The 12,741-nt window shown below is 42.6% G+C and overlaps 1 protein-coding gene across 6 annotated transcripts in view; it reads left to right on the forward strand.

Moving 5' to 3' along the window:
- TDRD7 (tudor domain containing 7) overlaps window positions 1–12,741 on the forward strand; it is a 102,252-nt gene that overhangs the window by 61,245 nt on the left and 28,266 nt on the right. For all 6 annotated transcript variants that reach the window (XR_015169926.1, XR_015169927.1, XM_086415983.1 and 3 more), the window contains 3 exons: window positions 788–1,374; window positions 7,661–7,847; window positions 12,079–12,190. Coding sequence is in view for 4 of the 6 variants with exons in the window: in XM_086415983.1 (XP_086272109.1) it covers window positions 788–1,374; window positions 7,661–7,847; window positions 12,079–12,190 (886 nt within the window). In the remaining 2 variants the exon portion in view is untranslated. The remainder of the gene's footprint in view (window positions 1–787; window positions 1,375–7,660; window positions 7,848–12,078; window positions 12,191–12,741) is intronic.

The following is a 12,741-nucleotide window of genomic DNA, read 5'->3' on the forward strand; positions in this document are numbered from 1 at the left end:
ACAGACTAGGCAAGAACAGGTGGCTTGATGCATTGGGCTGTAGCCTATAGTGTGTGACCCCTGGTCTAGAAGTAGACAGGCTTAGAACTTGGGGAAATGGTACCATGCGTGTTTTTCTTCTCCTCCTTCTCTTACATTAGGAGATGCCATCATGCCATGCCTCTCTGGAATGTTGCAAAAAGAATATTAGATACAAATGCTGGGCATTTTTAAGTCTTGTTCATTAGAGGGGCAATACTTTTAGTTCTTTCTAGTGTGGTGGTTGGAAAAAGTATTCCTTACCTCTAGAGTGACCTTTTTCTACAAAATAAAAAGCTGAGGGTTTTCCCAGGATATTGCAGGAAGGAGAGAGCTAGCACTTCATTTTTGCCTGAATATTTCCAGCTTTCTTCCCAGTGGTTTATTCCTGACAGTCCTGATATCTTTCCATGGTTTCATTCCTCCTCATATTCTGTCAATTTTCTAAGCTGTTGCTTTGGATTTGTCAGAGGGAATGAGGTGAGATGTGGTGTACAAGGCAGAAGCACCTGTGGTTTCCTAGGGTTGTTGGAAGTCAGGTGCTTCACAGGGAGATCCATATTATTTAATTTCCTTGCCTCTTTCTGAAATGCGGTGGACAATCATGTTCACAAGTAAAGGCAGTGATTGAGAAGAGTAAAATGTACACTTTTGTGTTCTCTTCATTAATTTGAAAAGTGTTTTTCTCAAAGTTAAAATGCATTCATGTGTTTTCACATTGTTTATAGCCATTAAAATATCTGTAATTTGCTTTATTTAAAAATTTCAGGTGGAAAAACCTTGCAGTGGTGGTCAGGATTTACTTCTTTATCCAGCTAAGAGAAAGCAGCTTTTGAGAGGTGAACTGAACGCTGAAAAAGTGCCTCCATCCCCACTACCTGCTCCAAAACAAATACCACCACTCAAAGGGTGTCCAGCAGTTATGCCAGGAGACTTTAAAGAGAAAGTTGCAGAGCTGTTGGTGAAATACTCAAGTGGTCTTTGGGCCAGTGCACTCCCGAAAACATTTGAGGACATGTACAAAGTGAAATTACCCGAGGATGCCTTAAAAAATCTTGACTTGCTTTCTGACGTATGCACCGTAGACTACATTTCTGGAAATCCCCAGAAGGCCATTCTCTATGCTAAACTTCCATCGCCCGCTGACAAAATCCTAAAGGATGCAGAGCAAGCACATGGCAATTATGATATCAAGTCTACGGTTGAACAAGAATATTTGCAGATAGAAGAAAACATTGCTGAAAGTACGGACACCTTTATGGAGACTGTGACAATTCCTCCGTTAATCATTCCAACTGAGACATCACCATCAGTCTTGGTGGTTGAACTGAGCAACACAAATGAAGTGGTTATCAGGCAAGTTTATTTTCTAATTCTTTAGAATCCTGGTAAAGATCTCCAGGAGAAGGAAATAGCAACTCACTCCAGTATTCTTGCTTTGGAGAATTCCATGGACAGAGGAGCCTGGCAGGCTACAGTTCATGGGGTTGCAAAGAGGCAGACACGGCTGAGCAGCTAACACTTTCACTGTCACTACTCTTGCTACTTGGCTTTTCTTCACATGGGTGCTGGTTGAGGAAAAATAATATATTTTAGTTATAAATAGTTATAATGATTCTTAGTATTTGTTAAATGTTCAAAATAACTATTTTGGAAGAAAGGATTTCTAACAGTTTTAAAAATTGGAATGATGATATGGTCTGAACTTGAAAAAAAAATCTATGTCAAAAGCTTAACAGTAACTATATATTAATATGTCAAAAGCAATACCTATCCATAGTAAAAGCAACCACCCACTATGTAGGAAATACTGTTTAATCTGGAATTATGTAGCATTTATGAAAAGTCAGAATAGCCAATCACCACCTTCCTAGTGTAATATCAGATTAGCCCTCTGGTTTCTTGAGCCTTTTGTATTGCCTGGGAGAAGGAATTATTGCTTAAGTGGCTAATGATTATTGAAATCATAAACAGTCCAGTTCCAAGTACTTGATGTGGACTTTGGAGAAAATGTAGACTCAGTTCAGTTCAGTTGCTCAGTTGTATCTGACTCCTTGCAACCCCATGGAATGCAGCACGCCAGGGTTCCCTGTCCATCACCAACTCCAGAGCTTGCTCAAACTCATATCCATTGAGTCGGTGAAAAATATGAACCAACCGTCTCATCCTTCTCCTCCCACCTTCAATCTTTCCCAGCATCAGGGTCTTTTCCAATGAGTCAGTTCTTCACATCAGGTGGCCAAAGTATTGGAGTTTCAGTTTCAGCATCAGTCCTTCCAATGAGTATTCAGGACTGATCTCCTTTAGGATGGACTGGTTGGATCCCCTTGCTATCCAAGGGACTCTCAAGAGTCTTCTCCAACACCACAGTTCAAAAGCATCAATTCTTCAGTGCTCAGCTTTCTTTATAGTCCAACTCTCAAGTCCATACATGACTACTGGAAAAATCATAGCTTTGACTAGATGGACCTTTGTTGGCAAAGTAATGTCTCTGCTTTTTAATATGCTGTCTAGGTTGGTTATAACTTTTCTTCCAAGGGGCCAAGCGTCTTTTGATTTCATGGCTTCAGTCACCATCTGCAGTGATTTTGGAGTCCAAGAAGATAAAGTCTGTCACTGTTTCCATTGTTTCTCCATCTATTTGCCATGAAGGGATGGGTCTGGATGCCATGATCTTCCTTTTTGAATGTTGAGTTTTAAGCCAGCTTTTTCACTCTCTTCTTTCACTTTCATCAAGAGGCTCTTCAGTTCCTTTTCGCTTTGTGCCATAAGGATAGTGTCACCTGCGTATCTGAGGTTATCGATATTTCTCCCTGCAATCTTGATTTCAACTTATGTTCATAGCTCAGTTGGTAAAGAATCTGCCTGCAATGCAGGAGAGATCCTGGTTTGATCCCTGGGTTGGGAAGATCTGTTGGAGAAGGGAAAGGCTACCCACTCCAGTATTCTGGCCTGGAGAATTCCACAGACTGTGTAGTCCATGGGGTTGCAAAGAGTCGGACATGACTGAGCGACTTTCACTTTTTTATCCAGCCCAGCATTTCGCATGATGTACTCTGCATATAAGTTAAATAAGCAAGGTGACAGCATACAGCTTTGATGTACTCCATTCCCAATTTGGAACAGTCCATTGTTCCATGTCTGATTCTAACTGTTGCTTCTTGACCTGCATACAATTTTCTCAGGAGGCAGGTGAGGTGGTCTGGTATTCTAATCTCTTTAACAATTTTCCACAGTTTGTTGTGATCTACACAGTCAAAGGCTTTAGTGTAGTCAATGAAGCAGAAATGGATGTTCTTCTGGAAATCTGCTTTTTTCTGTGATCCAGTGGATGTTGGCAATTTGATCTCTGGTTCCTCTACCTTTTCTAAATCCAGCTTGAGCATCTGGAAGTTCACGGTTCGTGTACTGTTGAAACCTAGCTTGGAGAATTTTGAGCATTACTTTGCTTGTGTTTGAGACGAGTGCAATTGTGCAGTAGTTTGGATGTTTTTTGGCATTGCCTTTCTTTGGGATTGGGATGAAAACTGACCTTTTCCAGTCCTATGGCCACTGTTGAGTTTTCCAAATTTGCTGGCATATCGAGTGGAACACTTTCACAGTGTCCTCTTTTAGGATTTGAAATAGCTTAGCTGGAATTCCATCACCTCCACTAACTTTGTTCGTAGTGATGCTTCCTAAGGCCCAGTTGACTTTGCACTCAAGGATGTCTGGCTCTAGGTGAGTGATCACACCATCGTGGTTATCTAGGTCATGAAGATCTTTTTTGTATAGTCCTTCTGGGTATTCTTGCCACCTCTTTTTAATATCTTCTGCTTATTTTAAATCCATACCATTTCTGTCCTTTATTGTGCCCATCTTTGCTTGAAATGTTCCCTTGGTATCTCTAATTTTCTTGAAAGATCTCTAAGCTTTACCATTCTATTGTTTTCCTCTATTTCTTTGCATTGATCACCTAGGGAGGCTTTCTTATCTTTCCTTGCTGTTCTTTGGAACTCTGCATTCAGATGGATATATCTCTTCTACTTTGCCTTTTTCTTCTCTTCTTTTCTCTGCTATTTGCAAGGCCTCCTCAGGCAACCATTTTGCCTTTTTGCATTTCTTCTTCTTGGGGATGGTTTTGATCACCGCCTCCTCTATAATGTTATGAATCTCAGTCCCTGGCTCTTTAGGCATTATATCTGTTAGATCTAATCCCTTGAATCTATTTGTCACTTCCACTGTATAATCATAAGAGATTTGATTTAAGTCGTACCTGAATGGTCTAGTGGTTTTCCCTACTTTGTTCAATTTAAGTCTGAATTTTGCAATAAGGAGTTTATGATCTGAGCCACAGTCAGATTCTGGTCTTGTTTTTTATGACTGTACAGAGCTTCTCAATCCAGCTGCAAAGAATATAATCAGTCTGATTTTGGTATTGACCATGTGGTGATGTCCATGTGTAGAATTGTCTCCTGTGTTGTTGGAAGAGGTTGTGTGCTATGACCAGTGCGTTCTCTTAGAAAAATGCTGTTAGCCTTTGCCCTGCTTCATTTTGTTCTCCAAGGCCAAGTTTGCTTGTTACTCCAGGTGACTCTTGACCTCCTACTTTTGCATTCTAGTCCTCTATCATGAAAAGGACATCTTTTTTTGGTGTTAGTTCTAGCAGGTCTTGTAGGTCTTCATAGAACTGTTCAACTTCTTCAGCATTACTGATTGGGGCATAGACTTGGAATACTGTGATATTGAATGATTTACCTTGGAAATGAACAGAGATCATTCTCTATGTTCCTTGAGCCTTTTGATATCATTGCTTTGGAGAAGGAATTATTGCCTAAGTGGCTAATGATTACTGAAATTATAAAAAAAACAGTCCAGCTCCAGGCACTTGATGTGGACTTTCGGAGAAAATGTATACTATATAGGAAATGAAAGACAGTAATTTTCCCTTTCTGACTTGGGATAAACAATAGGAACCAGTAGAGCTGGATCTCCAGAAGGAACAGCCCAAGGTGTGGCTGTGGATAGACAGACTGGGCAAAGGCTGAAGCAGAACAGGGTCCAGGCTCCTTCAACCAAAATGTCCCTTATGGTGTGGGCTCTCACTCCTCCTCAGGGTCATAGCTGAGCTGGGAAGACCCAAAGAAAGGCCACAAAGAATTGTGGCCAAGTTCTTTAATAAAATATTGCAGCAAAACTATTAAAGCTCTTCTATCTGAACAAACAAAGGCTGATAAAGAAGTGAGAATCAAGTATCTTTGAATGTTAAAACTCAAACATGCTGAAGCTTTGTTGAGGTCTGTTTTATATAGGGGTGGTAAATGTATGGAGCTTTTATTTGAAAGGTGAAGTATGGCCTGAGGATAGAAAGAGCTTGCTGAGGGTTTGGCTTCCCACTGTGGGTCAGTGATAAATTGAGGTAAAGGAAGGATGTTGAGGAGCATATTGCTAACATTTACCATGTAACATTATAAAGGAAAAAGTCTAAATCTGCTTCCTTGGAAGGATCCTTGGGTTTGTGTTACCAATAGTCATTGGGGCTACTTTCAGAGACCAGTCACCCAGCTCTGGACTGGATCAGTCATGTGATTTCTTACATTCTTCCCAAGAGTTGGCAGGAATCTGGATCAGTTCCAAGACTTCAGTAGGAGGGTTCCAGTCTATTCCAGGATGATTAGGTCCAGGGTCCTCTGGTTACCTGAATCTGCTTTTTCAGTATGAATTAGAATCCCAGTGTCAGCATTCTGTGTGTTCAGCAGGGTGGCAGGCAACCAGCAAGCATGGTAGGTGATATCTACCCTCGGTTATTGGTATCCCCCAGCTACCCTGAAGACTTAGCAGATCCAGCAGGCTGAGCCTTCTTCTGTACCCATAGCTTTGCCCAGGCAGGTAATAGACTCTGGAAACTGGTAGGCTTATAACTCTCAAAGTTACACAGAGGTGCTGTGGCGGGACCCTTAGGTCAAGTATGGGAATCTGTTGTCACCAAGCTCAGAAATTAACTTTGTATAACCTATATTTGTGGCCCACCTAAGTTGGCCTACGTAATCTGGGGTAATGACCTCATTCTTGCCACCACCCACTATTAAACCAGCTGTAACATTACCTCCCTACCCCGCCCAAGGCATGTACCTAGCATCATTCTCTGCTGGTGGCTGCAGAGAGCAAAAGCTGCCTGTGGAGCCCATGCTGCTTCTCACCACCTTCCTCCTTCCTGGCAGGATCCCATGCTAGGCAAACTACCAAACTACCGCTGGAGCCTAGGCCTCTGCCAGTGGAGCATCCAGGACTCCATTGCTACCAGGAGTCCCCATGAGACTCCAAGTCCCAGGAATTGGGCACTCAGGCAGAGATGAAGATGTCCTAGGAGACCCCAGAGCCAAGAGTGCAGCCAGTACCTTAATATTTGTAGAGCTCAATAAACAAATGATAGAGTGTGGAGTGAATAATACGCATGTCATATATGGGTTTAAAACAGCCTTTGCCTTCAAAAGAGGCATTATTCCCATTCTGTGTGGGGCTTTTAAAAGCTTCTTTTCTGCTAGTAACAAATAGGTTGACTCTGGTGTTTTCTGCCCTGCTAGTAGTTACCAAGAATATAGGAAGACACTCCTAAAGGAATAGTTTGTTAAAGCTCTAGTAGGACTGTTTGGGCCCCAAGTAGAAGCTGGAACAGTTCAGAAAGCCCTGTTCTTGTGGCATATCCCCCGTCTCCCTGGCCAGGTGACTCTAGTGCTGGTACAGCATAGCTTAAGACTCAAAAGGCTTCATCCCATGGCTGAGATAGCTCCTGTTATAGGAGCCACACTTGATTTGCCAGGTTTTCCATTCTGGAAGGAGGCCTTTGTTGGAATTGTCTCTGAGGACTTAAAGCCAAGGAAACAACAGCCTATTTATGGCAGAAAGGAAAATAGTGAACTGGAACAAGGTGATTGCAGTTGTCAACAGCGGAAAATTATAGAAGGAGGTAGAAGAGTATCCTGAAAAAAATTTTTCTTTAGCAAGCGTACAATTTAAAGAGACATTTATTTAAAACATGTCATCTCTTTAAGGGTATCAGAACTCAGCATTTTGTTGTGATTTGTTAGTAAGTTGGAGGGAGGGGTTGTCACATGATTTTGTTTATTTTCTAGGGTTTGTTTTTCTCTTGGAGAAGTTAAGTTTCATTGGTTTTTCAGAGCTTGAGGTCCATATGCACCTTAGTTAAGGCAGAACTATTAACTAGATTCTCTTCTAAGTAATCCACACAGATCTCCAGCAGCCCGAGTCAGAATCTCAGGTTGATTCCTACTCATCTGGCCTCCTCTGGTGTCTTCCTTTCTACTTTCTCTCTTCCCTTACCTTGAGTCTTCTCTCAGCCTAGACCTCCTCTAAAACTCCTTGACTGTTCACTGTTACATCCACGAGGTCACTGTGTTGTTGTTGAACATTTGCTCTGCTTTGTGATGTGTTGGACTTTGGTCTTGTTTTATGAGCCGCAGTATTGCATTCTCCTTTTTCAAGATATAAATGTTTACTAAATCCACATTCTCCTCCCTGTTGATGTAAGCAAATCTGAGCCTGGCCCCAAAGATAACAGTAGAAAAACAGAGTAATATTAGTGAATTCCTGTAGCTTTCCTTCTTCCAGTTTGCTTTATCTGTGTTCTTTTCCTTTAATTCAGGTACGTGGGCAAAGACTACTCTGCTGCTCAAGAATTAATGGAAGATGAGATGAAGGAGTACTACAGTAAGAATTCTAAGGTCACCCCAGTCCAGACTGTGCAGATTGGCCAGCTGCTGGCTGTAAATGCTGAAGAGGATGCTTGGTTACGAGCACAGGTCATTTCAATGGAAGAGGGCAAGATAAAGGCAAGTATTATGAAGACAAACACATTATTTGTCAAATGAAAATATTGCTTCTAATATGGTATCCTCTAACTGTATTTAGCTTCCTCTGGTAGTTAAAAAGATAATATATGTATATGTCAAAAATAATAATAATTATCCCTGTCAGCTTTTAAGTCAGTGATAGTTACATTATCTTAGAGTTTTAGTTTAAACAAAGAAAAAAATTCTCCTCCATTGGAATACCATAACCCATGATATAATTAATCAGGAAAAAAAACAAACCTGTATTCCTATTCCTCAGGGTTACCTAATGAATACTGATCAGAGCTCTGGGGGCTTCTTATCAAGGTCAATACTTGGAAATGAGGGAAATCATACAGATTGGAAGAGATGACATTCTCTCCTGTCTTGCACAGCCAGCTGAGGGGAACCCCAAATAAGACTTGACCATGCCCCAAGTCTTGCCCTCATGGTCATCTCGGAAAGGTCAGAGGGCTCTCTCACTAGTCTCTTCCATCAGAGGCTCCAGTACTTCCAGACTTGGCCACATTCATGGTGACCAGCCCCTGCCCTGCTGCCTTTTCCTTCCTTCACCTTATAGACCCAGAATGAGAACTTGCTCATCAAGGCACAGTTTTGTCTAAACTTTGAAAATCAGGGTTAGCACATCTCAGAACGCGTAGCACTGCAGGGGGTGGGCAGTCCAGATGATTAGGACCCCAGTCAGTATGTAGCCCGGTCACTAGTGTGTGTTCAGTGAGAAACCTGAGTGATCTCTGGATGATGGGGAATAACTGTCCTAGATGTTAGCTCAGCCTCAGTCCACTTCCTGACTGTTTCCCTGCCCTTAGGAAGTTCAAAACTTAGCTGCTTGAATGCACAGGGATTGCTTATGAAGAGAAGAACCGTACAAACCCTGATGATATGTTTAGTGTGTTAGGGTTTATAGTAAACACTGCGAACCCTCCACAAGGACATCCCCCAGTCTGAGATCTATAGGGCAAAAATCGCTTGGGCCTCCCTTCCTTCCTTACCTCTGCTTTGGGAATTTAAACTCTGGAGTCAGTTAGACCTGAGTTTGAGTCCCAACTCTGCCACTTCTAGCTGTGTGACCTTGGGACTTCTCTGATTCCTTACCTATAAAATCAGACACTATCATCATGCTGGTATCTGCCTGTTATACTTGTCATTCATTGTTTTCCATTGTCTTAGGGAAAGAGACAAGACTGACAAGGCTTGTCCTCGAGAAGCTTTTATGCCAGTAAAAGAAGACAGATAATGAACAAGTATACAGTAAACGAAAAGGCAGGGGAAAGCAGTGAAGGAAATAACCAGAGTGCTGCAATAGAAAATAACTGAAAGAAGGGATAGCAGGGAGATGTTATCTGGTTTATTTGTTTCAAAGGTTGTTCCAGTGCCTATGTGGGGCATAGGTTGTAGTGCAGGGCAAAGATCAAAAGTAAGACCAGTTAGTTGGCTGTTGTAGTAACCAGCAGTTGCAACCTGAATTAGGGTGGAAACAGTGGAGACAGAGGTAACAAGACAGACTCAGGATGTGTTTGGAGGTGGAACTGACAGGACACTAATTCATTGGATGTGGAAGAGAAGAAAGGAGAAGGTTCAGGATGGCTGATGAATTCAAGGCTTGAGCAGCTGGGTGGATGGTCATGCCATTTATTGAAAAGAATCAATATATAGGAAAATAAAGAATTTTGTAGGACTATTCATGCATTGGAGAAGGAAATGGCAACCCACTCCAGTGTTCTTGCCTGGAGAATCCCAGGGACGGGAGAGCCTGGTGGGCTGCCGTCTATGGGGTTGCACAGAGTCGGACACGACTGAAGCGACTTAGCAGCAGCAGCAGCATTAGGTTTGAGAATAGCTGTCTGATTTCCTGGATGAGCCTGGAGCTCAGGGAGAAGTCAGGACCAGGGGTGGGGACATCGGCATGTAAGTGCCACTTGAAGCCCTGGGACTGGGTCAGGTCACCTAGAGGAAGAATCACTCATAGAGCAGAGAAGAGTACCCAGAACCAGGCTCTGAAACACCTCAGCATTTAGATGGAGGGCATGAGAGGAGCAAAGGAGACTGTGAGAATGGCCAAAGAATGAGGAAAACCAGGACGACCATGTCATGGGAACCAGAACAGGAAAGTGCCTCTTGGAAGACAGAACAGGAAGCAACCGGCTGTGTCATTGCTTCTGAGAGCTGTGGGCTGGTGTTAGGAATAAAAGGAGTAGCTTGGTGTGTTGTAGATAGTAAGCTCTTTAAGACAGCAATAGTTGTGGCAATCCTGGCCTTATCTTGTTCCTGTATCCCCGTGAACCAGACAGAGATGAATTTTACCCCTTACTAGGAGAAGGAAATGGCAACCCACTGCAGTACTCTTGCCTGGAGAATCCCAGGGACAGAGGAGCCTCGTGGGCTGCTGTCTATGGGGTCGCACAGAGTCGGACACCACTGAAGCGACTTAGCAGCAGCAGCAGGAGAAACACTAGCTACTCGACAAGTCTTGTTTCTCTTGAATTTTGCTATCCCTGACAGCAAGTATCCATCCCCTCCTTGATTTCCACAGATTTTGGTGAACATGAGAAACAGGAGCTGGCGATCACTCCTCAGGTTGGTGCCAGTTTTACCTGGTCCAGACCCACGTCCCAGAGGTGTCTGCTGGTTATTACTCAGAAGGCACTGTGAGACCTGTGGCCACTTGAGGGAGCCAGAGAGCCGGGAATGCACTGGGGCCCAGCGCGAGGCTAGGGAGCCTGCGTGTGCTAATCCCGGGGCTGGAGGGCAGAGGGCTTGTGAGAGTCTAGCCGGACATCCACGGGCAAACGTTTTATGAACTGCAGCTGACGTGCGAACACATGGTATCGTGATTCCAAAGAATAAAGAAAGAAAAGAAAAGCTTCAGAGTTATAGAAACCCTTTGAAGATTTAGAACAGTATTCTTTTGTCTCTTGCTGCTGGGATTACATTCTGAATTGCCCGGGAATCATGATTTCACATATTATGTTCTATTCTCAGAACATGTTGTCTCCATTTTAGGCCTAGGAAGAGCAGAATCCAAGTTGTGGGTGGTGATTACTATTAAAGGAAACAAAAGCTGTGTGGATCCTGAGGTTTTGGGGAAGGAAATGCAGGTGCTAATTTGGGGTTGAAGAAATTGCTGGCTGCAGTGTGGGGACCCTGCCAGGGATTGAGGCCTCAGGGAGCACTGAGTCAAGATGTGAGCTCTAACAGATGATCCTTTTCAACCTGGAATACACAAGCCCCACAGCCCCAGTGATCAGGTGGCCAGGGAAAGACTAGTTGTCTCTCTGTGCTTTTCTTCCTTAGATTCTCTGATGGGGGAGAGTTTTTGTTTTGTATACTTAATACCAGAATCTCAGTACTCAGAAGCTGTGGACTTTATTTGACTGCAGAAAGTAAAACTCTTTGGTATTTCTTTGCCATGCCTTTGCCCTGCTTTGTTTTCTCTTGTTTTTGTAATAACTATCATCTGCTTTAATTAGAGAAGCATGCTAAATTTTCAGCACTTTCCCTCCTATTCCTAGGTGTCATTCTAAATCAAAGCTTAAGGTCTCTAGATTTTATTTTTCTCCAAAAGGAAAAAGGCTTTGGTTATATAGTCCTTTTCAAATAAAGTTTTATTAATACACTAAACATACTTTCCAGGCTCTCAGTGATCTGTGTTGGTGATGAGAAAGCATCATGCAGATTTCTGTAAACACAGAACTCTGTCCAGCAGACTTGGAATCTTTTCCTGAGCTGGATGAAAGCCTAACCCAGCTTCCCAGCCCTGAGAAAAAACGGAATTATCTACTTTTACAGTGTAGGATTTCATGTTATCCAGCTGCAACATAATTGCTGTCATAGACACAGTCTCAGTCCCTGGAAACATGACAGCTGAGAGCAGGCCATCGTAAGTGCTGCTTTGAGGGTATAGAATCTGACAAATACCCCAGTGTGTGCCTCCTCTAGAAACAAATAATGGAGGGGTATAAATCAGAAAAGAAGGAGGTGATGTAGGCATTATGATAGTAGGGCAAGAGTGGAGCAGCCAGGGATGGCAGATGAGATATGTGTGCTGCTGACAAGCTAACAGAAGGCATCGGAGCTCCACAGTCTTCCCTCTGCTCCCTGTTGGTAAAGGAGTAAACTGAAGCCAATTAAATGCATCGTGAGTTTTTTTTTTAAGAAGTAAGGATAAAGAATTTTATTTGAACCTAAACATTGTTTCTGTTATCATTAGGTATGCTATGTTGACTATGGTTTTAGTGAAAATGTTGAAAAGAGCAAAGCATACAGATTGAACCCGAAGTTCTGTTCACTCTCATTCCAAGCTACAAAGTGTAAGCTTGCAGGTAAAAAGAAACTTTTTTAAAAAGCTCTCCACTTTGATGTGTATTATCATTGTACTTTGGGGTAGTTAAATCCAAAAGCATACTAAGTATTTCCAGGTGTTAAATGTGTTATTTCTTGAAAGGTATAAGTAAATTCATGTTTAATGTTCTCTCCATAGGATTTGATCATTACAAAAATGTTATAATGTTTTTATATATTTTTGTTGCATTATACATAACATATGGGCTTCCTTTGTAGCTCAGTTGGTAAAGAATCTGCCTGCAATGAAGGAGACCCGGGTTCAATTCCTGGGTTGGGAAGATCCCCTGGAGAAGGAAGTGGCAACCCACTCCAGTATTCTTGCCCAGAGAATCCCATGGACAGAGGAGCCTGGCAGGCTATAGTCCATGGGGTCACAAAGGGTTGGACACGACTTAGCGACTAAACCACCATTCAGACCACCACCATACATAACAGATAGCATATTTAGTGTTATTATTCGGAAATCTACTGGACATCTGAGAGGGTTTGGTGGTTGTTGCCCTAACTGCCCTAGCAGCAGCTACTCGAG

This window comes from Bos grunniens, chromosome 8 (assembly GCF_055505025.1).
Source record: "Bos grunniens cultivar Pamir isolate PY7600 chromosome 8, Bosgru_T2T1.0, whole genome shotgun sequence".
In the NCBI taxonomy this organism is placed as follows: Eukaryota; Metazoa; Chordata; class Mammalia; order Artiodactyla; family Bovidae; genus Bos; species Bos grunniens.